Source organism: Felis catus, chromosome B2 (assembly GCF_018350175.1).
Source record: "Felis catus isolate Fca126 chromosome B2, F.catus_Fca126_mat1.0, whole genome shotgun sequence".
In the NCBI taxonomy this organism is placed as follows: Eukaryota; Metazoa; Chordata; class Mammalia; order Carnivora; family Felidae; genus Felis; species Felis catus.
In genome coordinates, this window is record NC_058372.1 from 105,711,959 (window position 1) to 105,737,320 (window position 25,362).

The 25,362-nt window shown below is 44.1% G+C and overlaps 1 protein-coding gene across 3 annotated transcripts in view; it reads left to right on the plus strand.

Annotated features, from left to right (window-relative positions):
* Window positions 1-20,982, plus strand: part of DCBLD1 (discoidin, CUB and LCCL domain containing 1) — a 68,883-nt gene extending 47,901 nt beyond the window's left edge. For 2 of the 3 annotated variants that reach the window (XM_023254739.2, XM_045057954.1), the window contains exons 6-15: window positions 3,406-3,539; window positions 9,368-9,408; window positions 10,740-10,949; window positions 11,559-11,683; window positions 11,956-12,103; window positions 12,204-12,311; window positions 14,920-15,004; window positions 15,240-15,289; window positions 16,148-16,267; window positions 18,954-20,982. In XM_023254739.2, coding sequence (XP_023110507.2) covers window positions 3,406-3,539; window positions 9,368-9,408; window positions 10,740-10,949; window positions 11,559-11,683; window positions 11,956-12,103; window positions 12,204-12,311; window positions 14,920-15,004; window positions 15,240-15,289; window positions 16,148-16,267; window positions 18,954-19,444 — 1,512 coding nt within the window. In that variant the 3' untranslated portion in view covers window positions 19,445-20,982. Of the gene's footprint in view, window positions 1-3,405; window positions 3,540-9,367; window positions 9,409-10,739; window positions 10,950-11,558; window positions 11,684-11,955; window positions 12,104-12,203; window positions 12,312-14,919; window positions 15,005-15,239; window positions 15,290-16,147; window positions 16,268-18,953 lie in introns of those variants that run through there. The other variant, XM_045057955.1, reaches the window with a different exon arrangement.
* Window positions 20,983-25,362: the final 4,380 nt, after the last annotated feature.

Genomic DNA, 25,362 nt, shown 5'->3' on the forward strand with positions numbered 1-25,362 from the left:
AATTTTATTTTAATACTTTGTCAATACTTTCCAGTACAAAATGACTTTTCCTAAAGGAAGACATAAGAAAATACTCCAATTCTGGCATGATTTGATAATCACTTTGAAAGTTGATGTAGTCTTGACATTGTCTTGAGACTGTACACTCACTCACAAGCTCGCTCGCTCTCTCTCAAAATAAATAAACATTTAAAACAAAGAAGGTTGATGTAGTCTTCATGCTGATCTGTTTAGCCATGTTTTATGGTTTCATGAACTTTAGAAATGTTTAATACCATCACCTGCAATTTTGTGAGCCATGTAGGTGTTCTCAGATGTCTGAGAAAATGTAAATGAAAAATTAGGTTTAAATTATTCCGTTTGAGTTGCAGCCAGTTCACCAATTAACATAGGCTAGTGATTTTCCTATATTTACATTTCAGTGAGGCTTAGACCTTGAAAATTGCTAGAAAATCAAAGTATAAATTTCCTCTTCCAAAGGAAATTTATAAAAATCAAGTTCAGTGAAAGTAAAAATTTAAAATCAACACCCAAAAGCCCCAATTTAAGTAAACATTTATTTAAGTTGATTGAGTGAGCGAGGAATTTTGTTTTTCTTAAAATAATCCTGTGATAATTTTATAAAAATGTAACAGCCAGATTTGGTGGTTATTCTCCTGGAGTTGTATCCTGTGGCCTGCATTGAATATCATGGAAAAATGTGAGCTGTAGTTGAATAAATTCCATAAAATGGGTATATACTGCTGGGGTCCCTCAACGCTGATTACTATGGAAAATGGGAATGTATGTTGGCCAATGATGCTGGTAGGTTCTATTGCTAATTGACCTGTGAACCTGTTCTTGTAACCAAGGAGTCCTTGGGACATGCCAAGTCCAGTGAGAGCTCTCCACTAGGCAGGGCTCTTGGGATAAAGACTACCCCATCCACAGAACAAATTCCAAGGAACAAACTCCAAATGATCTCAGGGACAGTGGGATTATCTACCCAGTAGACCACTGAACCAATTGCTTTTCATCTTGGGGCTGAGAGACCTAGGCAGGCCAGCAGGGACATCATAGTAGGTACATAGGGTGCCTATTAGAATCACAAGGTAATAGACCATTAGAAAAGATACTAGACATCATGCAGTCCAGGTTTTTCACTGTACACAGGAATTGGGGAGCTGGATCCACAGCAGTGACATGACTTATGCACACCTAGTAGAGTTAGACACAAAGCCAAGACGATGAGCTAAATTGCCAAATTTAAATTCAAGGCTTTTCTGTTATAACTGGCTTGCTCCATTTGGTACTCCAAGAATCTACAACAATGATAACAAACCTTTTTAAAGAAGGAACATTCAGAAAAAATAAAAACACAAGCTGCCTATTTAATTTAAAGATCACTATTTTGGGGGCACCTTGTTGACTCAGCTCGTTGAACATCTGACTCTTGATTTGGGCTCAGGTCATGATCGTGGTAGGATCAAGCCCTTCATTGGGCTCTGTGCTAAGAGTGGAGCCTGCTTCAGATTCTCTCTGTCTTTCTGCCTGTCCCCAGCTCACACTCACTTCCTCTCTCTAAAAATTAATAAATAAAATATTTATTTTTATTTTATAAAAATAAATATGACTGGTCTCCTGGGTGGCTCAGTCAGTTAAGCGTCTGACTCTTGATTTTGGCTCAGGTCATGATCTTGCAGTTCCTGAATTTGAGCCCCGCATCAGGCTCTGTGCTGACAGTGTGGAGCCTGCTTAGGATTCTCTCTCCATCTCTGCCCCTCCTGCTCGCTCGCTCTCTCTCTCTCTCTCTCTCTCTCTCTCTTTCTCTCAAATAAATAAACTTAAAAAGAATAAAAACAAAATAAAATAAAACACTGTCTTTTTCTCATCTTCTAGTATTTCTGTTTTTCTCCAAAATCAGGGAGGGTAATAACCACATCTGTCTTTCAACATTCTCTTATTTCTTCTCTGTCAGGAACTGTCCTTCTCTTTTGTTTCTGAGAGCCATTATTGCAAGACTGACTCATTTTCCCAAATCTAACCTAGTTTGGGAAATATGCACTCTCTAAATTAAAGATCACAGAAATTCTCAATTTTATTGCACCCACAATTATTATAAAATATTGTTGGTCTCCTTGGTCCCCCAGATATTGTAACCAAAATCCAAGAAATTTTTTCCACTGACAATAAAGTCACAATGTTGTCAACACAAAGAGAAATTCCCAAGTCCGGTTATCAAGACATAATTTCATGAGCTACTCTTCCCATGTTGGCATTAACCATCATGGAGAAGTGGGGCATTGCTAAAGATGATTTGGAAAATGATGTTTCTCAGCCCCTCAGTCCTGGGCTCACTGCCTAACCACCCTCCCAGGCAGGTCTGTGCCCATGGGGACCTAAGGGCCTGGGCACCCCATGGAAAAGTTTCAGTCCTTCCTCCAGCCCCACTTCTAATGTGCCAGTGCCAATCCCAAGACCACCTGCTGATCAGCCAGTCAGGTGGTCCTGCTCAGTCTGTCACTCCAGGCAGCAGACTTGGAGGCCTGGGCAGGTGCCAGCTGTCTGACCCTCCCAGAGGAGACTCAGGAAATGAGGTGGAGGCTGTGGGCCCTGGGTTGCTCATCGTCATTGCCCTAAGACCTTTATGAAGTCTTTTGTTCCATTTCATATTCTGTTCTGTTTTTAATGCCTTGTTCAGTCTCTAAATCAATTGTAAAACGAAGCTATGGTATGGAAGATTCACCTTCTCAAAGGATCCTTAGTATGTGTATCTGCTAAAGCAGATGTAAAAAACTGATGAGTTATTTCTATTTCTGTTTGAAAAGCCACCCCCAAATTGAGTGGCTTAAAATAACAACCGTTTTATTTGCTGATGAGTTTGAGGGTCAGCATTTGGGCTAGTCAGTTCTTAATCTCCCTTTGCCTAGATAGCCCCTGTAATCATGTGGGGGGATCATCTGGGGGCAGAGTGTCAAAGGTGGCCACGGTGACATGTGTGGTGGTTGGTTGTGCCGTGTTCTCTGCAGCAGAACAAACAAGCTACCTGGCCCAGTGCAGTCAGTAGGAGGTGCCTACACAAGGGCATGACCGTGGGGAGGCGTTTGTTATTCACTGGAAGTCACCACTACTAAATTACCTACTTCCTCTCTAGTGGATGGGTTCCCAAGTTAGCATAAAATTGGTGACTCTAATGTCATTTTGAGATCTGCTGCAGAGAACATAGCCCAGTCAACTGCTACACGTCACACGTGTCATAGTAATGCAATAATTTTCCCCTCTTCTTTTTGTTTAATATGGTACAGTGTAGCAACGTCATGGGTCAACTAGGGATCCTGACCACATGTTATAACAAAATGGAAAACTCCCACCATGTTTTTAATGTGTTCTTGAGTAGCTGTGAGTGATGATGTTGCTGTATTTCAGACCTCTGTATTGTGCAAAGCCGCCATCCATGCTGGAATAATTGCAGATGAGTTGGGAGGTCAGATCAGCGTGCTTCAGCTCAAAGGGATAAGTCGATATGAAGGAATCCTTGCCAATGGTGTCCTTTCAAAAGAGTAAGTACTTTGTTTTCTGTTTTGAGTGGAAGGTAACCCCAAAAGCATAATTTATCAGCTCACAGTTTTGAAAGGACAGTGGGTGTATGACACCAAGGGTTTGTCAGCTGGGAAGAATGTGTGTGAATGCTTAAAGCAGCATTTATGGTGTGTTTGTAGGAGATAAATGCAGCAATATAAGAGCTCACTGGTTATGCTGACAAGTAAATTAAAATTAAAATGGCACACATCTGAAGTTCTAGGGCAGAGGAGTGTTTCTACTCTCAGGAGAGAACAAAGCCTGTTCCTTTTCAGTTTTTCCAGTTGTAAATTACCTGTTATCTCCAATGTTACCAAAGGTACTGAAGGAGACAGAGAACTGAAATAAGCCCCCATAGAACCACCAAGCTCCCCTGAAAGATCCTTGGAGAGAAGCTCTTAGTGATGAGTAATAGTTGGGAAGTGAAGGAAGGTTGTTAATTAGCATTAACCTCTCTGTTCGCTGTTATCCTCTGCTTTTAGCTTTATGAGAAAAAAGTATGTCAGTTGTTCAATTGTTTAAACATTCAACCTGGGCTTTTAATGCGTTTGGGTTTCTTCAGCTTCTGGAGTGGAAAACAAGAGCCAAATATAAGCCCCCCTTGTGGTCCAGGTGTCCACGCATTGAAACAGGCAGCTTGGAGTGGGCCAGAGGGAGGCTTTCCTCGGGTGGATGCCTTATGAGAGAAAGTGATCCTCAAGCCACGTGTTTATCATCTCTTGCTTCCTCCCTCCCTGTCTGCCTCAGAAATGTCTTCCTGCTACCATGACCCTGTGTTTTTGGGACAGGTTGTCACATAGTCTTGGGCTCAAGGATATGGCACAGGACAGAGACTGCAGACATTTCAGGATCCAAAAGTAGGGAAAAGTAAGTTAGGGCCTGTATTGTCTACTCCTCCCTAGTGTGTATGCGGATCCCCCCCGGCCCTGTCCCGCTATTTTGGTGTGGTCCCTGCTTGTGTGAAGAAAGAACATGATCACCATACTTCCCTGTTCTGTTCTCCCAGTGGATGTAGACCATTTCATCTGGTTAAAAACATAAGGGGGTAGATAGCTTCCCTAGTTAGCATAAATATAGTACCTCTGATGTCATGTTGAAAAAGTTATGCAATGATTTTTTCCCTTCCCCTCCTACTTTTTATTTACATGTATTCTAGCTTAGTTTAGCAATCTTGTGCTTCACATAGGGTTTCTGACCACAAGTTATAGTATTATTTTTATAGGAAAAAGTATCTTAAGTTCCAAAGAACCAATCGATGAACTCACAAGTAAACTTAGACTAAAACTCACTTCTGGATTGAAGCGTTGGCCTAAGCTCACAAGGGAGGGGATTTAGAAGCAGTGACTGAAGTTGGTTAGGTCACCTTCATGAAGGAAGCAAACCTTGGGTTTGGTGGAAGGCAGGAACAAAGCATCTGGGGACCTGGGAGCAGAGCCAAGGCCCAGGGAGGGACACCAGAGGAGTTGTGGTGGTCAGCTCACCATGCTCATGTCCAGGGCCCTGGCTGGTGGGTGGCTGAGGAGAAAAGGCAGAGCCCCCACTGGTAATTCCGAGTCAGGGATGCAGGTGGGGGTAACCAGAAAGGGTGTTCGGTCCAAGTCTTTCACAGGCAATGCAAGTGACCCTGTATGCAATCTGTAAAAGGCAGTCATCCTCACACCCTGATGTGCAGGCTCACCGCGGTGTTTGTGCTCTCTGCTTGCTATGGATAAGACTTCCCTCTACTTTGCCTCTGGATAGGACTTGTAACTTTGACAGGTCCCGAAGTGTTCTTTTTATATTGTTTGAACATTCAAAGGCAAATTACACCCAAATTTGTGCCACAGTTTAAGATCTAAAAGCTTAGTAACAGAGTGCCTTTAGAAACTAAAATCCTTAAATAAATAAAATATATATACGTGTGTCATAAATTCATTTTTATGTATGCACACACATGTATTTTATACATGCATATATGTACACACACGTACTATATGTAAATAAAAGTATATATGCATGTGTTGTGTGTGTGGATGTGTGTGTGTATATATATATATATGTATAAATGTATATATATACACATTATATATATGTATATATACACATTATATATATGTATAAATATATACATTATATATATACATTTATACATATATATGTATATATATACACATTATATATATGTATAAATGTATATGTATATACATTTTTTTTCCACTTATGTATTTGCCTCAGACTTTTTGGAACATAAATATTATACCTGATTTATAGTAAAAGTGATGCTTATGCAATCACATGGAGACCTGAGAAATCCGGTGATTCTACTCCAAGAACATCCCATGGGGTAGCCTTGGCATCTCGCCATTGGATCACCACCACCATTTGTCCTACACTTGACTCTCAGAAAGGACACCCTCTCCTACAGTTCCTCAAGCTCCCCCTTCACTATGTTGTACAACTGTTTTTCAAACCCAACCTTCTATTGCTTGCATGTTGACTTTTTCAAGGCCTTCCACAATATGTTGACTCCTCTGGGCTCCAAGTCATTCCCCAAAAGGTTCAGGTTAAACAGGTTTTAATGCTTTTGAGAACAGAGGAGAGATACTGGCAGCAAGCAGGCGTCAGGTTGCATGTCTCCAACCCGAGTATGTTCAATGCACAATTTGGATGCTTTAGGACCTCACACAGGTGTTTCACACCATCCTCCTGAACATCATTGCCCCCGATATCCAATATTTCACGTTATGATTGTGCTTGAGGGCATTAGCAAGCTCCTGACAGCCCTCCACTGTGAAAGAACAATCTGGCAAATCCAGGTTCTGGAGGCTGCAGTCTGGACAACCCAGGGCCTTACACAGAAACTTCACTCCCTCATCTCTCAGGTTATTCCTCCTCAGGTTCAGGTGGGTCAATCTCGTGTTCTCAAGGAGCAATCTGACAGGTACTGTAATTGGGTACACCGAGCTGGCAGCACCAGAGCACCAATCTCTCCAAGGCACACAGTAAGCACAGTGATCAAAAACCAGCATGATCTTGACCCTTGAGGATCTGTTTCTGTTGACATTTTTTATGGTTTGATGCTACTTCAGGAAGGTATCAGGCTGTGGCCCACGTTTGTTGGGTGCTACATCTCCAAATCGGAGTGAAGAATTAACCTCTGGTGTTAAATCTGCTTTTTGGACTCTCTTGCCTATGTTTGTGTACATTGCAGTGCTTCCTTTGTAGAATAGGACTGCAAAAAGTTTAACTTGTACTACCAGGGTTTTATTTTACTGTTGGAAAAGAAATTTAAACTGTTGCACAAAAGTAGACATGTTCTGAGTTACTTCTGGGCTGAATACAGATGAAGTCGCTTTATGGTCATCTGAAATTAAATGATGGTGCAAAGATAAGAGTACGGAAATCGAAACCATTAATGGCTTAGGAAGAGTTTCGTTCCGCATTCCATGTAGTTATTGGAACACATTGTCCGATTTTTGTTTTGGTGCGAATAGATAGAAAGTCCAGAATTATATCACGGTCCCTTCTTTCTAGCTCTGATTTTGCTTTGACTTTTGGTACTGAGCAGAGAAGAGTCCACCACATGCGAATACATCTCCTCCACTCATTTCGATTCCCAAATCTTCAGGGAGCAGTTGTTTTCATCTGCGCTATTTTGCTGTTGGGGAACCACTGTACGTGTGGTCATTGAACTTCTGTTCCCACACATGATTGTTTGGTGTTCAGGAAAAAACACAGAAGGAAGCAGTACAGCTGAGGAAGGAGTCCCTAAAGTAAATATCTAAGGTTCTTCTGGGATTCATCCGGGTCAGGTCACTTCCTTGATTTGAGGAGACCAGAATGGAATCAGGAAGAGAAGCTGACCTCATACAGAGGGCGAAGGCTCAGACCATCAGCGGGGAAGGCTTTTCTTTCTGTTTGCATCGGACTGTTCTCGATTGCTTCTCTAGTTCTCTGGGAAGGCTGGCAGTACTTGTAATCTGATGGAATTCGTGCACCCTGATGTGTGACTGCCTCAGAACTCCAGCCTCCTGGGGTGTTTTCATTTTTAAAAGAGGAGGCTCATTTACCAATAGATTTGTCTAAGTGATTGTGTTTAGTTAGTTTACTAGAGTGAAATGGAAAAGCATATTCCAGCTGGTAATGGAGAAAAGCCAGGCAGAGGGCCGTTAGGAGCAGCACCTCCCCTGGCAGCATCTTCCTGGGGTTAACCCCAGTTATCCTTCTTTCCATAACTTCTCTTTTTCGGCAACGGCGAAATAAATATTTGAGTGTCTCATGACAGTGGGAGTGAGTTTAGGTCCTCTGGGTTGCCGCAGCATTTTGTGCACTTCTTTGGGTAAAATTTCAAGTGTAATACTTAGTGCAGGAACATCATTAAAAAAAAAAAAGGAAAAAATCAAATAGAGGCTCTAAATACATTAGTAAAACTTTAAATTGTGAATTGCAACAATGTGCATCTTTTTTTCAAAGTTAGAAGAGCTGGATTTTCACCCAGGCTTGGCCACCCACTGAATTCAGGCAAGTCCTGTGACTGCAGTGGGTCTGCATTTTCATGTCAGAAATGATCGGTGCCTGCATTATATTCAGGATATCGCAGAACCTTTATGTGGAATAGCAGGGCTGTGAAGTCTGCTTGAGAGTGGACAAAGAATGTGAAAGAAAAAGTCCATTCCAGGGAATTTGACTACCTGCTACTTCTAATCAACAACAGCAACCAAGCTTTGATGGAAAGATTCTTACATTCGTGTCCAGTCTGGGTTTTCTGTGGATTTCACAGTTCAGTGGTCTCTCTGTCCATTGTTGCCACATATAATACAGACTTAAACGTTTAAAATTATAAGCAGTACTCTCAGATTGTAAAATAATTGAACACAAAAGTGACATCTATCTCTGTGTTTATCTCTAGTATCTAATATAATACTATGCACATAAGATTAATCTTGGGAACTCTAGATTTTCTATTTATTCTATGTATTTTTACACTGCCAGGTTGGTAAGGGATTTATAGAGGGTAAATATGGTCGCAGGCCTTCGGAATCCCTTCTCCACTGAAGGAGAGAAGTGCGGAGCGAGGTTGATGTGATAAGTTTGCCTGTGTGAATAATACAAGCTGTGAAAGCGCTAGAGTCCGCAGGCCCAGGGATGAATGCCAGATCAGCGGTGACGCCCAGGCCAGGGCCAGCTCAGTGAGATGCTATGAGTTTTCTCCAGCTGCACCTTGTCATCCGGACGCAGGAGCTGGTTCACGGCTTGGCCTTAGTTGCTACAGTAGGTAGGAGTGTGACTGGGAGAGAGAATGAGCTGAGGCTGTCCCCAGAGCAGCAGCGCTGGGGCAGAAGCCGTGGTCATTTTTCTAAAAGTGGCCAGTCTTCATGTCTCTCAGTGGTCCTTGATGATCGACAACGATTGGGATGCTTTAAGGTGACTACTGAAGCAAAGGGAATATTCAGGGCAGTCATTCCTCCTGCTTCCATTGCTGGGTATCAGTTAGTTGGGATTTCAGGCTGCTCCTAAGACGGTGTATGTGCACTTTCCTTCCCAACACAATGTGGCATGATGGAATCCACACAAGATTTTGATCCAACAGCAGAGACTCAGAGTCCTGGCCACTTGTCACCTGGGTGACTTTAGGAAAGTTGTTCACCTTCAGTGGGCCTGAGTTCTTGATCTAGAAAACACCAGTGACAAAGATAATAACAGCCTTGCTGGGGTGCTGTGAGGATCACATGAGGCGAGGGGAGGCTCTGAACCCTGTGCTTGGTGCTGTGTCAGTCATTAAGATCCAGGTAAGCAACTCACCTCCTCATGTTTGTGTTTATTATTTCAGTGGTTCCCTGTCAGACAAGCGATTTCTCTTTACCTCCGATGGTAAGGATCACATTTTCCTTAAGAATTTGATATTTTAGGGGTGCCGGGGTGGCTCAGTCGGTGGCTAAGTGTCTGACTTGATTCCCGCTCAGGTCGTGATCTCATGGTCATGAGATCAAGCCCTGCATCAGGCTCCACGCTCAGTGTGGAGCCTGCTTGGGATTCTTTTTCTCTCCCTCTGTCTCTGCCCCTCCCCTGCTCTCAATCTGTCTCTCTTTTTCTTTCTCTTTCAAAATAAATAAATACACATTAAAAAAGAGAATTTGTGGGGCACCTGGGTGGCTTAGTCAGTTAGGCATCCAACTCTGTCTCAGGTCATGATCTCTCGGTTTGTAAGTTCGAGCCCCACATCAGGTGAGCTCGAGCCCTGCTTTGGGCTCCCCACTCTCTCTTCCCCTCTCTCTGCCCCTTATGGGATTCTCTCTCTCTCTCTCTCTCTCTCTCTCTCTCTCTCTCTCTCTGCCCCTTGCTCACTTATGCACTCTCTCAAAAACTAAAAATAAATAATAAAAGAATTTGATATTTTAAAATCTTCAGTGCTAGTTTATTCTTCCATACCCCTCCAATGATGTAGTTTAAAGGATTTTCTTTTTCTTTTTCCACAGGCCAGGCAGCACCAAGTATGCTGTGACTTAAAAATACCCAATATTAAAAATACAAAATAGTTCAATTATCATTAAGCAGAAAATATTTTTCTTTATAATCTAAGCTATCTTAAACTTTTGCCAGAAAAGAATGAAAATTTGAAATGACACTTATTTTAAGATAAATTCCTTCATGTTAGATTTTAACAGAAAAACCTTTTGAATATTACGGTTTAATTTGTGGGTTTTTTTGAATAAAGTGATTAAACAGAAGTATGTAAAATAAAGGCTTTTTAGTCCCTCTGTCATGAAATATAGTTTACGTAAATATTCTCTCAGCATAAAGGAAAGTATTTCAAGGAGAACAGTCTGCATCTGTCTTCTTTGTCCAGGGAGAGGAGTGTGGCCTTTACAACACATATCACTTTGCTGAAATGAGGGTGAATTTAGAAGTTTAGAAAGGAAAAGCTGTGGTGGGAACAAGGATGTCATTTGTAGGGGAAGTGACTTCAGTGAAGTCCATTAAAAAAAGAAACAGCAATCATTTCAAGATACTGCAGTACAAATGAATCAAATGAGAGTCTGAGTCATTAAAATACTAGTAATTAAACAGTCGATTTGATATCAGAATGGTAATAAATCAACTGAATAATTCTAGGCGAGGTGAGGTACTACTTTTTTTTTTTGCTTTCATTTCGTGTTTATATCTAAAGGACTTTTTCTGGCTTTTTTTTTTTTTTTCTTAAGGTTGCAGCAGATCATTGAGTTTGGAGCCTGATACGCAAATCAGAACTACTTGGCAGTGGGTCAGTGAGATGGGAGAACAGCTCCATTGGTCCCCTGGCCAAGCCCAGCTTCAGGACCAAGACCTATCATGGGCTTCGGGGGACAGCAGCAAGAACCGCAAACAGCGAGAATGGCTGGAGACCGATTTGGGAGAGAAAAAGAAAATAACAGGTGATGACACAGTGCAGTGTTACAAATGCAAAATGACTTGCTGTTCAGATTATGTTTTTGAGTTACATAGGTGCCGCTCTCTCTTCCTCAAAGTACTCTGTCTTTTCTAAAAGTAACTACCAAACCTTCTCATTGTCTCTATGGGCAGAACCTGTATGCAGATTGTAAGTATGAATATACGGAGTAGAAAGCCCACACAGCGGGGTGCCTGGGTAGCTCAGTCGCTTAGATTAAGCGTCTGACTCTTGATTTTGGCTCAGGTCATGATCCCAGGGTCATAGGATCGAGCCCCACATAGGGCTCTGCACTGATAGCACGTAGTCTGCTTGAGATTCTCCCTCTCTCTCTCTGCCCTTCCCCCACTCATACTGTCTCTCACTCAGAAATAAATAAACTAAAAGAAACCCACACTGCAATGAGGAAACCTTTGTATGGTATATTGTCAGTGTGGAAACACTCATGTGTGATCAGGTTTCTAAATGCAAATAAGGAAATTTGGCTTGTAAAATGATTTGAGATTTCAAGTGAGAAAAGGAAAGGAAACCTAAGATTATAATCCATGCTATATATATTTTAAAAACTAACCTGTCAATAATATTTTCTTACCAGGAATTATGACCACAGGATCCACACAGTCGAATTTCAACTTTTATGTTAAGAGTTTTGTGATGAAGTTCAAAAACAGCAACTCCAAGTGGAGGACCTATAAAGGAATTGCAAATAATAAAGAGAAGGTGAGAGAAACTTTGGAGGAAAGAACTGAGTAGGAGAGCAGGTCTCTACCTATTCTTATCACTGCATTTCCAGAAAGCAGATTTGCAGCACCACCTTAGGTAATTCAGCCTTGGTTGGCAAAACCTTGTAAATTCACTCTCAAGTATGTCTACAAAACTACAACAGACATAGAATCCTGGCTTTGGTGTCATATATCCAGGTATGAGTGGGTGGAGAAAGACCTAGGAACTAACTAATAGCATCTTCAGGTAAAAGTTCTTTGTTTCCACAGGTGTTTCAGGGCAACTCTAATTTTCGGGATCCAGTGAGGAATAATTTTATCCCTCCCATCGTGGCCAGATACGTGCGGGTTGTCCCCCAGACATGGCACCAGAGGATCGCCTTGAACGTGGAGCTCTTTGGTTGCCCGATTACACAAGGTAGGACTCAGGGCAAGTCAGCGAGTTATTTGATTCTGATCGTGCCCTTTCACAAATTGTTGTTACTAATGTGGTTTTTCCGATATCTCCTCTACCTCAGACAATGATTCATTGGTGTGGCGCAAAACAAGTCCAAATACTGTTAGTTCAACTAAAAGAGAAGATGAGATCATCACAAGCTCCATCCCCTCAGAAGAAATCCCCACAGGTAGAGCAGTTTGCTGTTTCGTGCTTTTCTAAGGAGTATGACTGGGACTCCATGTGATATTACAGTGACTTCAACGAAAACTTTTCTCTGTCATATCAATGTCTGAAGTCAGATGGTTCAGAGGTAGCTGGATATGTGTTAAAGGATGAATATCTGCAACTATTAATTGCAATATTGTAAGTAGAAAAAGTAGCATTTGCCCTTCAAACACTGGGTGAATGTTTTATGGAAAAATAATAGCACATGCATGAATTAGAATACCCTGGGGCGCCTGGGTGGCTCAGTCGGTTAAGCCTCCGACTTCAGCTCAGGTCACGATCTCACGGTCCGTGAGTTTGAGCCCCGCATTGGGCTCTGGGCTGATGGCTCAGAGCCTGGAGCCTGCTTCTGATTCTGTGTCTCCCTCTGTCTCTGCCCCTCCCCCGTTCATGCTCTATCTCTCTCTGTCTCAAAAATAAATAAACGTTAAAAAAAAAATTAAAAAAAAAAAAGAATACCCTGCAGCCATGAAAAAGAAATGTGTTTGTAATATAGGAAGCTCTCGGAGATGTACCGACAAACTTAAAAAAATAAGCAAGGTATAGGACAGTCTGTATAGCCTACCATGTGTGTAAAAAATGAGGAATAAAGAATGAATATATATGTATAATCATTCCGGCATCTCCAGAAGAATGTTGAGAAATATAATTTGGCTTCCTCTAGAGAAGGAACAGAGGTAGGAGGGAGGCTTTTTTATACTTTTCGAAGTTTGAACATGTAAATGTATCGTCAGTTCAAGCAATAAACATTAAAAGTACATTTACTTTTTCAGAATATAAAATAATATACATATTCATTTTATAAAATTCAGTAAGATTAGGGGCGCCTGGGTGGCGCAGTCGGTTAAGCGTCCGACTTCAGCCAGGTCATGATCTCGCGGTCCGTGAGTTCGAGCCCCGCGTCGGGCTCTGGGCTCATGGCTCAGAGCCTGGAGCCTGTTTCCGATTCTGTGTCTCCCTCTCTCTCTGCCCCTCCCCCGTTCATGCTCTGTCTCTCTCTGTCCCAAAAATAAATAAACGTTGAAAAAAAAAATTAAAAAATTCAGTAAGATTAGAGATAAATAAGAAAATAAAAAGCCATAAATCAGCATTTGTAGATAATCACCATATCCCACTATATCCAGTCAACTATATTTATGTAAATCACCTTGAAGAAAACCTGTAATTTGTTCTGTAGCAAGTTATTTTTCACTTAACATTGTATTATGATGATCTTCCAAGGTTATTAAATCGTTGCAAAACACGATTGTTAATATCTTTATAGTATTTTCTCATATGGCTATACCATCATTTAGTTAACCATTCCCCTATTGTTGGATGTTTAAATTGTTAGATTTTTCCCAAATTTCCACTCTTGTAAATAACGCCAGTGTTAGTCACATAACTTTTGTTCCTTTCGAAGGTCCTTATCTTCCCCTTTCACAAACTGCACATTTCCACTCCTGATCATCCCATTGTTTTCTTCCCAGGGATCAAAGATAAAGAAGGGTGAAGAACAAATCTTCCTCCTTTAGTTTGCCTAGTTTCTACAAACTTGGGGCCTGTTTTAGCGGCCGTTCAAGTGATTTCCTTTTTTAAAGTAGGAAGACACGGTGTTCCGTGCGGCAAAGTGGAAATGCTGTTTGAGGTCATCAGGCTGCATTTCCTCTCAGTCCACAGCTCCAAAGCCCTGGTAATGGGAAGCATGGGGCTTCTCTTCCCTTCCCCCTCCCCAGCTGCTGTTATTGTGCAAGTGCAAACGTGCCCACCATCTGGGGGAGACTGGGTACTTGAGCTCCACCCTGTGCTTAATTCCTTCACCTCTCTGAGTAGCTCCTGTAAACCTTCCCCCTCAATTCTGATTTGGGAGTCTAATATCGTCCAAACAACAAGCTTAGAGTAAGTGTTAATCCCTGAGGACCATCAAAAATCGCCTTTTGGAGAAAAAAAAATTTATTTTCTTTAACTTTAGCCATGATTTTATTTTATTTATTTATTTTTTAAATGTTATCTATTTTGGGGCGCCTGGGTGGCGCAGTCGGTTAAGCGTCCGACTTCAGCCAGGTCACGATCTCACGGTCCGTGAGTTCGAGCCCCGCGTCAGGCTCTGGGCTGATGGCTCAGAGCCTGGAGCCTGTTTCCAATTCTGTGTTTCCCTCTCTCTCTGCCCCTCCCCCGTTCATGCTCTGTCTCTCTCTGTCCCAAAAAAAATAAATAAACGTTGAAAAAAAAAATTAAATGTTACCTATTTTGAGAGCGGGAGAGGGAGAGAGAAAAATTCCCAAACAGGCTCTGTGCTTGTCAGCACAGAGCCCGATGCAGGCAGGGCTCCATCTCATGAACCGTGAGATCACAACCTGAGCCGAAATCAAGAGTAGATGCTTAACCGACTGAGCCACCCAGGCGCCCCTTTAGCCAGGATTTGGAAATCCTCTCTTTTTGCTGTCTGACATCAGTAAATGCCTAGCACATATTCATTTTCCCCGTGTATTAAACTGTGGAAGACCTTTCAAATCAGTGTTCAGTTTTAGATTGAGCAATTCGGTTGCACTTCCTTTCTGTTGTAATGTGTGGCTTTTCCCCCTTCTCAGGAATAAATGTCACAACTGTTGTTATTCCACTGGTGCTCCTGGCTCTGCTGGTTGCTGGAATGGGAATCTTTGCCGCCCTTAGAAAGTATGTGACTTGACATTTTTAAATTTCTCCTCTAATCCTGCAACTAATTACAAAACCAAAATGTTTGCTTTTCAGATGCTCATGCATAGAAAAGCAGCATTACTTCGGCCAAGATAAAATGCTAATTTATGTGTTAAAAACAAGTTGTGTAGAGGTAGAAAGTATCAAGTATTATTTTATAAACAGTACTCCTCACTTGGAAACCTTTTCAAGTAGGATTTTTTTGTTTCTGTAGGAGGAAGAAGAAAGGAAATCCATATGGATCAGCTCAGGCCCAGAAAACAGGTTGGTTGACAGAAAACTCCACAGTTTTCTTCTGTCTGCTGATTAAAATTATGTGGCTCACACTTACATCGTCAAAAAATGAAGATATGCAGCCTTTAAGTTAGCAAGTCTAAAAGGAATGGAATATTGTGGCCTGTCTCTTTATTTTAATGGAGAGTTCTCATGGCCAGTGACCTTTACTTTTGTTCAGTATTATCTCATCACAACATTCTTTTTTTTTTTTTTTTTTTTTTGGCCACCGGAGTTTAAGCCACCACACTGCTTGTCATCCGGGAGAAGTTATAAAAGCCGCATCTGTGAACTGAACTTTGTCCGGTACTGCTCTGCATCTCCAGGCTTCCACTGTATTTTCCACTCTGGGAGAGCGAAGGAAGAACCGGGCAGGGTTCACGTTCAGGTTTCAGAGAATCCTCAGGACACAGGGTACCCCAAGCAATGAGTCAGCTGTAGTCCAGAGAGGGCAGCAGGGCAGGACCCCTCAGAATCTCAGGGGCAGCTTGGGACCCCACCTGCACAGGGTCTCAGCAGCCAGCTGTGTTGACTCCTCTGAGACATGAATGCTGTATCTGTGTAGATTACGGAAAACCATGCCCAGGTGGTGTAACAGAGGCATAATCTGGGACCTGCCCTGGTGGCCACCCAGATACAAGTGGAAAACACGGATGGAACAGTGTTTGCTGTTGTCCTAACAACCTCAGCATACTGTTTCCCTACACATAACCTGGGAGCCATGCCACACACTCATCACGGTCAGCCGGCAAAAGGCGGCCTGACGTCCAGCCCATCGAGGAACACTTCAGAGACTATGTGCGTTACCTTTCTGAGATACATGTTGGTTTCGTGTTATCTTTATTCCAGACTGTTGGAAGCAGATCAAGTATCCCTTTGCCAGACACCAGTCGGCTGAGTTTACCATCAGCTATGATAATGAAAAGGAGGTGACACAAAAGTTAGATCTCATCACAAGTGATATGGCAGGTACGTGTCAGGCCTCTGTGACGGTGTTATGAGGCAGCAAGTGCTGCCCATGGGAGTGAGGAGACCAGGAGGGAAATATGACTAAAACCTGGTGTGGAGATGGGGCCCAAGGAATCAGCAATGTGTACGGTCCTCTCTTTCCTCTGCAAAGTGTTCTAAATGAACACTGAGAGAGCTACAGCATAGCTATAGCAATGGCCCTGAGGGACCACGAAAATCTGGAAGCCCTTAAATAATCTGTTGCTAAGATTTTGGTTAAGGCACTAAGGAAGGGAGACTGGAAAGATGAATTAAGCCCAGTTCCTGCCCTTGAGAAAAGAGGAGACAGGAGATGAAAGAACCTGTCCAGTGTTCGAATGACCTCTGTGTTCCTGATAAGCCATCGCTGAGGGTCAGGCTTCTCAAACTGTGGAGAGGGATCCATTTTTTGCCTTTGAAAAAATTATTATTTCTAATCTGTCAGAAACCACTGCTTTTGTAAAATACAATGCAGTTGACCCTTGAACAACAAGGGGTTAAAGATGCCCACCCCCTGCACAAAAATCCATGTATAACTTGACTCCCCCAAAGCTTAACTACTAACAGCCTATTGCTGACCAAAACAACCTACTGTTGCCTCCACCCTTACCAGTAACATAAACAGTGGGTCGACACACATTTTGCATGTGATTTGCATTATATATTGTATTCTTACAATAAAGTAAGTTAGAGAAAATGTTACTAAGAAAATCCTAAGGAAGAGGGCCACTTGGGTGGCTCAGTCAGTTGAGTGTCTGACTCTTGATTTCAGCTCAGGTCATGATCTCCCGATTCATGGGATCCAGCCATGAGTTGGGCTCTGTGCTGACAGCACGGAGCCTGCTTGGGATTCTCTATCTCCCTCTCTCTCTTTCTGCCCCTCCCCTGCCTGCATGCATACGTGCACATGCTCTCTTTCACTCTCTCTCAACATAAAGAAAAAAGAAAATCACAGGAAAGAGAAAAATATGTTTCCAGTACTATATACTATATTGAAAAAAACTCACCTATAAGTGGACACACACTGTTCCACCCCTTTGTTTAAGGGTCAGTTGTATAAAGTAGAAGTAATGACATTTTAAAAAAGACATATAAAATACAAAGCTCTAATTCTTTTATTAGATTCAACGGACATAAGTATACTCTCTCAAGCTGCTGGGAGTTGCTAAACACTTGCTCTCAATTTGTGTGCTTGTCTTTTTGCAGACCTGTCTCGGTTCTCAGATACATAGGCATCTGCAGACCACACTCTGGGTCGCCCCGCTTAGCTTCTCATGACCCAGAGTGCATTCTGAGGACCAGAAGCATCAGGGAACTTGCTAGAAGTGTGGGCTTTCAGGCCATGCCCCAGGCCTACTGACCCAGAAGTTCATGAATATATCAAAGTCAGAAAGGTACCAGTGGAAGGGTTGCTTGAGCTGCTGCAGAACAAAGAGCATCTCTCCACCCAAAATCCATCCTCTTAATTCCTTTCCTGCTGACAGTCTAGTGCTGCCTTGCAGACAAAACAGGGGAGAAAAGGCCCCCATGTCTATCCTTTTCTTCCGTTCTTTTTTCTTTAGCTTCTGGTGCAGCATGCCCTCCTTCCCCACTGTGTGGTCCTTCTCCAACACCTTGACTGTGTAAGGCCCCCCTAGGGTCTCGCTCTTGCCCTCACTCAGCCACAGTCTCTCTCCTCAGTGGCTGCACCCACCCTGCTCCAGAGCTCCCAATAGAGAGCCCTTCTTTGCACTTTTGTCAGCTAAGCCCAGACTTCCCTCCCTGTCCCGGAGAAGTAATTCTCACCTGCTAGACACCTCTGCCTGTCAGTGTCACCAGTTCCTCAGTGTGTCCAAAATTGAACCTGTTGTTCCTAACCCTCCCCAAGAACGCTCCATATGTTTCCTCTCCCAAGTGGCTTCCGGACTGTGAATCCCAGGCTTCTGGGCTTAACATCCGGGAAGGGGCCTTGGTTCCTCTCTAGCCTCATGACTGACATCGTTGGTAATAACTTTCTCTGATTCCTGTCTCCAAAGTGTGACCTTTCCAAGGCTGCTGCCAGACCCCTAGTGTGTGACTGCTTGATTTTGTTTCTCATTTTTCAATCTTTACTTTTTTTTTTTTTTTTAAGTTTATTGGGGAGGGGTGGACTGGGGAGGGACAGAGAGAGGGAGAGAGAATCGCAAGCAGGCCCAGGGCTGTCCACACAGAACCCCACTGGTGGGCTCTATCTCTCCAAAGATGAGATCATGACCAGAGCAGAAATCAAGAGTCGAAGCTACACCCACTGAGCCACCCAGGCGCCCCTCTTTCCAGGTTATTTAATCACTGTTGCCTTTTCTCACAGCAACCACCCCCCCCCCCACTCCAAAATTTGGCATTTCAAGGGCCAGTTTAAGAGCTCCAGGAGGTATTTCCCCTCTCATTCCCTAGGTGTGGGGAAGCGTAATCTCTGTCTTCTCCGGGTTCTAGTGACCCACCGAGGCTTCCTAAAGCAGCAGTATGGTTGCGCAAGTCTGTGTGTGTGCCATGTACGCCTTTCCCATTCTCGGGCTTTCTCATCCTGCCTGCTACCGGTTAGGCGCTCAGCCGAGTTGGTTCCGCAGAGCACCTCCCTCTGCAAACAACCGGCTTGCCCTCGCATCCGTGTGACACACATACGATGTGTCTCCTGCACTTTTGATTGCAGATTACCAGCCTCCGCTCATGATTGGCACCGGGACGGTGGCGAGGAAGGGCTCCACCTTCCGTCCGATGGACACCGAGGAGGAGACCCCACCTAGCGCCGAAGCCTGCGGCCACTACGACCGCCCCCTGCTGGCCGGCCGCCACGAGTACGCCCTGCCCTTGACCAACCCCGAGCCCGAGTACGCCACGCCCATCGTAGAGCGGCACGCGGCGCGCGCGCACACCTTCTCCGGCTACAGGGTGCCCGGGCCCCGTCCGGCGCACACGCACTCGCTGTCTTCCGGCGGCGCGCCCTACCAGAGGCCGCCTCACCCCGCGCCCGCAGCCGCACGCCCGGGCTACGATCGGCCCATGGCCGGCGGCCAGGCCGCGGACCGCGCCCATCCCGACTACCAGGAGCCGCGGGCAAAGCCAGCCGCCAGCGCCGCCTACGCGGCCCCCAGAGACTGCCTCCGACCCCTCAGCCCCACGGCCATGACCGCTCTTTTGTGAGCACACTGTGAAAGCAACCTGCTGCGGTACCGAGCGGCGGGCTGTGTGCGGCCCTGGAAGAGGGGAGATGTTCAAGTGCGCGTGTGTGAGCGTGTGTGTGTGTGTGTGTGTGCGCGTGTGTGTGTGTGTGTGATTTCATAGGATCCTGCGGTGGAGTCCGAGGGACCACCTCTCCTACTGTTTACAAAGTGGTGCATCTGGTGTTGTTCTGACCCTTAGGACAGGGGTCTGTTGGTTTTTGTTGGGCTAGAAAAATGAAAATTTCCAGATAGCATTTTCATTTCTCTGTGATATTGAGCTGCTTTGGTATAAAATGTGCAATCTGTACAGAGTTGTATTTAACATGAATTAAAGTAACTTAAGTTCGCTTTATCAGAGTTTTAGTTCTGCACAGTGGTTAAGTGGGAGAATGCAGCTGTTGCGAAATCGTATATAATAGTATGTTCACTTTTTAAGTATATTTTATCCGATACTGTGTTAGCAGCAGGTCTGTTTAAACTTAATCTTGTTATTGTGGCTCATTTCCTCTCCTTTGGTAACTAGAACTAAAAGCATTGCTAACATTCTTCCGGAAGGAATGAAATTACTTGAAGCATGAGAAGCGCACCAGGGTGGTGGTTAGCAATTAGGATCGTAGATTAAAACGGAACACAACACAGCCACCTCAGCAGCTGCCTGTTCCTTAGACTCCACTTCAGATGGGACTTGTGGAGGGGAGGCCAGTAGGGGGCGCTCGGAGCAGGAGGTCTCTGTGGCCCCCAGGGGGCCTCCCTGCCCAAGTGGGACAAAGGCCAGGTCCCACTTTGCCTCTTCCTCACCTCAGGCCTAGCAGATACTGTGCAGCTTTCACGTGCAAATCCACCTCTTGAAACTCTGCAAAGCCAAGTGCTGAGACTTAACAGCAACCAAAACTGCTCTCCCCACAAACTGAACGAAGGCAGCACAGCGATTGTAGTCTGAATTACTGTGACAGATGCTTTTGTACCTCAGATCGAAAATGCGGCTGAGGTCAGATGCCCACACTTTTCATGACTTTCTTTAGAAATAGCACATTGTACTCTGAAGCACAAAGTTATTTAAAGTGTGTTCTTACGAAAGTGACAAAGGCAAAATCTGCATCGAGCTTTTCTACTGAGATGGTTGGGAAGTGAACTGATTTTGTAAGAAACCGTGTTTCCCTTGAGTGTGTGTCTCTAATTCCAGATTAGTCCGGACCTCAGCTGTACCTCATGTTCAGTGCTTTTTGTCTGTTTGCTTTGGGTTCCCTGGGGCAGGGGGGGGAGTTGACCTCTTTTGCCAAAGAGGAAAGTGTGTGCTTAACAAAATGTGGACCAAAAAAATCCTTGACCTAAAAAACGTATTATAATCCTATTTGTATGACTATGACTCTCTGTGAAAGTATAAATATTAAAATAGTGAGGGTGCTGGAAGTTCACGGCAGACTTTTTGGTTAGTTTAGGGGATAAACCGTTTACTTTGTGGAGTTTACATGGTTTTATATGCATACTAAGTGTAAAAATAAACTATGCCAAATCACAGAGCCCTGCCCCTTATTGTGTCCTGCCTGCCAGGCTATTGAAGGCATTTGAGGCTCAGCCTCCACAAAAGAGCAGGTGGTACGGTGGAAAGAGGCTGGGTTTGGAGTCAGGTAGATCTCGGTTCCAGACCCTGATCTGCCACGATAGCGGAGTTATTTTGGAAATAAGTGAAGCCCGACCAAACCAGCAGAATCTGTTCAAGCTTGCTATAGGAGGGGAGTCGACCACCATCACTTGCCTTTTTGGCCGAGAGAGACTGAAAGGCAGCAGAGGGGGGTGCAAAGCTTTATCATGGAAAAGAAAGGAGGGCTTCAAGTGATTGGAGGCTGATGACCTAGGGAAGCTGTTGGATGGATTAACTAGATCATTGGTTAGGGATGCGGATTTGGCTTTCTCCGGTTGGCCCTAAGTTGGGAATGGGGACAGAAATTATGGAGGCTGTCAGCTATTAATCAAATCTTAGTGATCCGGGGTTGATGTAGGCATTATTGCTTGGCTTCCTGGGTTGTTAACTAGAAGTAGCAGTCTGACCTCCTACAAGTCTGACTTAACAGCAAGACTGGCTTTCTGGGCTGGTTACTGTGGATAAAATGGGTTGCTTTTCTGCACTTAACGGCTGTGGGTTGTGAATCAGAGTTCAGTTTTTATTTACCCATTTGTATATTCAGTCTGTTCCGTGTAACCCTTGGCTTCAGTTTCCCCGTGTGTAAAAATATTAATGCGGGACACCTGGATGGCTCAGTCAGTTACGTGTCTGACTTCGGCTCAGGTCATGATTTCACGGTTCATGAGTTCGAGCCCTGCATCGGGCTCTGCACCGACAGTGTGGAGCCTGCTTGGGATTCATTCTCTCTCTTTCTCTCTCTCTCTCAAATATATAAAACAAATGTTAATGAAGACTTACAAGTAAGAATTAATTGGGACAACATTTATCAAAGTGTTTGTTCTACATGTAGGCCATTTTTCTAATCCAGGCTCTCAGCGGGCTGCATATAGCCTTCTAACATTAAAATATTAGTCCATAAGAATAGAATTCTTTACATTTTCCTCCCTCACACTTCTTCCCTGTACTCGTGATCTAATCACAACAGAAAGAGAACGGGACTTTGTTTTGGGACAGCACTTCCTCCGGGTGGCCTCACTGTGTAGACCGGGTGGGTTGAGTGGAAAGGTCTGATAAAAACCCTACACTGCCCACCTTAAACTAGAGGATAAGAGGAGGAAAATAGTATGCCTTTCTTTTTCAGTGTTTTGCAACATTGGCACATGTGATAAGGTGAGAATGAGATCATTCTAATTGTCTGGTGTCTTCTATGTTATCAAATTCTATTGGGAGGCAAAGATTGCATTCTATCATGTACAGTTGTGGCTGCAATACATCTCCAACAAACAAGACGACACAGACCACAGAAGCTGCTATAACTTTCCTCTGGGCTTTATTACGATCGAAACTTTCATTAATAATCAGCCTAGAAAACCTCTAGACAGAACGTGAGAGATTGTTCTGTGTTTATTACACTTTCTCTCAAATCTTAGAAAATGCAATCACAGTTATAGACACAACTATAGACACCATGAATAGCCTTTCATAAGTATATCGCTGTAAGGCCTTCTATAAATACATCAGTTCAGTAGCCCAAGTGTAGGCACCACGTTGGCCTCACTTTTCTCAAAATGCCTCGCTTTCATTCATTCATGCACCAAACAGTTCCCAGGATTCACCCTGTACTTACTTGAAAGAGCGTGTACTCGAGACAGCATACCTAAGCTCGCTGCAACCTTGGGACAATGGAGTGCGCTAATGGAAAACTAGGATTGAATACAATCCTGCTAGTGGTCTTCGCCCCAAACAGCCCAGCCCAGACCCTCACCCAGTGCTCTCCCTGCACCCACACTACTGTGCGCACCGCCAGCCCCAGATCTCTCCTCTCCCACTCTACAGGTCTCTTTCCCAGCCTCCCGGTTCTACAAATAAATTCCCCTAGCGGCTTTAAAGATGTCTGCTCTGTTTCTTGGTATTCTGCGGTCTTAACGACTATGTGTTCAACTGTGAATTCTGTGAATTCATTTGTATTCACATTACTTGGGACGCCTGCGTCTTGAATCCTAGGATTCGTCTTTCTCAACCATGACAAATTCTCAGCTATCCTATTTGCCTCTGCTGTTTTCTTTTCTCACTCCTGGAACTCCTATTGGATTCATTGGACCTTCTCATCCCATCCCCCCAGGTCTCTTAGCCCCTCTTCTTTTCCGTCTCTTTATCTTCTGTGCTGCGTTCTGGGTCAATTCCTGAGGTACAATATGGCATAGTGGTTGGGTGCACAGACTTGGGATTGCCTGGACAAGGAGCCATCGTCTCTCGGTGCCTGTTTCCATGCTTGTTATGTGGGGAGAAAATACTATCCACCTGCCCATGCCTGCTGTGAAGATTAAACGAAGCTTCTCATGCATCGCATGGCCCACATGAAACATTGTGTAAGATTCCACGTTATATTCCAGTTTACTAATTCCTTCTCCTGCTATCTAATCTGCTTCATTTAGCCATTGCGGTTTTAATTTCAATTTTTAAAAAATTTCTGTGTTGATTCTTTTTCAAATATGCCTTTTTTTTAAAACACGGTGTTTTTAAAATTTTTTTTTTCAACGTTTATTTATTTTTGGGACAGAGAGAGACAGAGCATGAACGGGGGAAGGGCAGAGAGAGAGGGAGACACAGAATCAGAAACAGGCTCCAGGCTCTGAGCCATCAGCCCAGAGCCCGACGTGGGGCTCGAACTCACAGACCGCGAGATCGTGACCTGGCTGAAGTCGGACGCTTAACCGACTGCGCCACCCAGGCGCCCCTAAAACACGGTGTTTTTAAATACTTGCGGTATTTTCTTGGGCTTTGATTCCTTCGTTTAATCATTTGAAACATACTAATTTCATATCCTCTTTCTGATTGTCTTGTTTCCTTCATCTCTGAGTAAGAGCCACAGTGTACGATGATTTATAAGGCTCGGTCAGTGCCATGCAGAACTTTCGTAATGAAGGAAATATTCTCTGAGTTGTTCAGCGTGGTTCTCGTTAACTACACATGGCCATCGAGCACTTGAATGTGGCTGGACTGAGTGAGGAAGACATTTTTGGTTTCCTTGAACTTCAGTTTATTTGAATGTAAATAGCCGCATATGGCTACCGGCTGCTGTATTGAACAGGACACGTCTGTGACGTGCACCCCCCCCCATCGTGTTGCCACCTGTCAGACCTTATCTCCTACTTCTTTGTTCGCCCCACTCCAGCCACACAGGCCTCTTAGCTGTCACTGGAACATACCAGGGACACACCAGTCCTGAAACCTTTGCATGTGCTGCTCTCTCTTCCTGGAAAGCTCTTCCCCCAGATATCTGCATGCACTCATTTCCTGCTAGTCTGCACTCAGACATAATCTTCATGGGGTCCTCTCCCCCCCCCCCCCCGCCACCGTGTAAAAACTACAGAGTTCTCCCCCGCACAGTTCCTATCTCCCTTTCTGCTTTACTTTTCTTCCGAACATTTATTGCTAACACAGTGCGCATTTGTGTTTATTGTCCTCAGTCTCCTGCACCAGGTGACATCCCGTGAGGGACGGGAGTTTTGTTTTGTTCCCTGCACGTCCCCAGCACCTAGAACAGTGCTCGATAAATATTTGCTCAATGAACGAATGAGCAGAATTCTTGAGGCTCTGTCCTGTTGTTCCTACCGACTCTCGTTCATGATGGTTTCTGTCTTTGGTTTCACGTTTCTTCTTGTGACCCTTCCCGTAACAGGGCTTTTTCCTCCTTGTGAAAAACCTCATGATACTGTCCTGGCTGGGTGGCTTTGCATCTCTGGCAGGTACACCGGGTGGGGTTGCCAGATAAAACACAGGATATCCAGTTAAATTTGAATTTCAGAGAAACAACAAACAATTTTTCAGTGTATGTTCTGTGTAATATTTGGGGCATATTTATACTAAAAATTATTCATGTCCTGTATTTAAAAAAAAATTTTTTTAACGTTTATTTTTGAGAAAGAGAGAGTGCGGGCAGGGGAGGGGCAGAGAGAGGAGACACAGAATCCGAAGCAGGCTCCAGGCTCCAGCCCCCTACGCGGGACTCGAACCCAGGAACCGTGAGCTTATAACCTGAGCCAAAGTCGGACGCTTAACCGACTGAGCCACCCAGGTGCCCCACGTGTCCTGTATTCTTATTTGCTAAATCTGCCAACACTAACACCAGGAATATCAACCCTGCACCAGTTTTTAGTTTAACTTTTGGGTTGGTGGTTCCTAGACTGTGCCGAAAACTTAGACCCAAACCTGTGTGAGGCACCGGCCCTGGGTTTTAGTCTCTCAGAGTAGACTTCCTTGTCTTCCAGGGC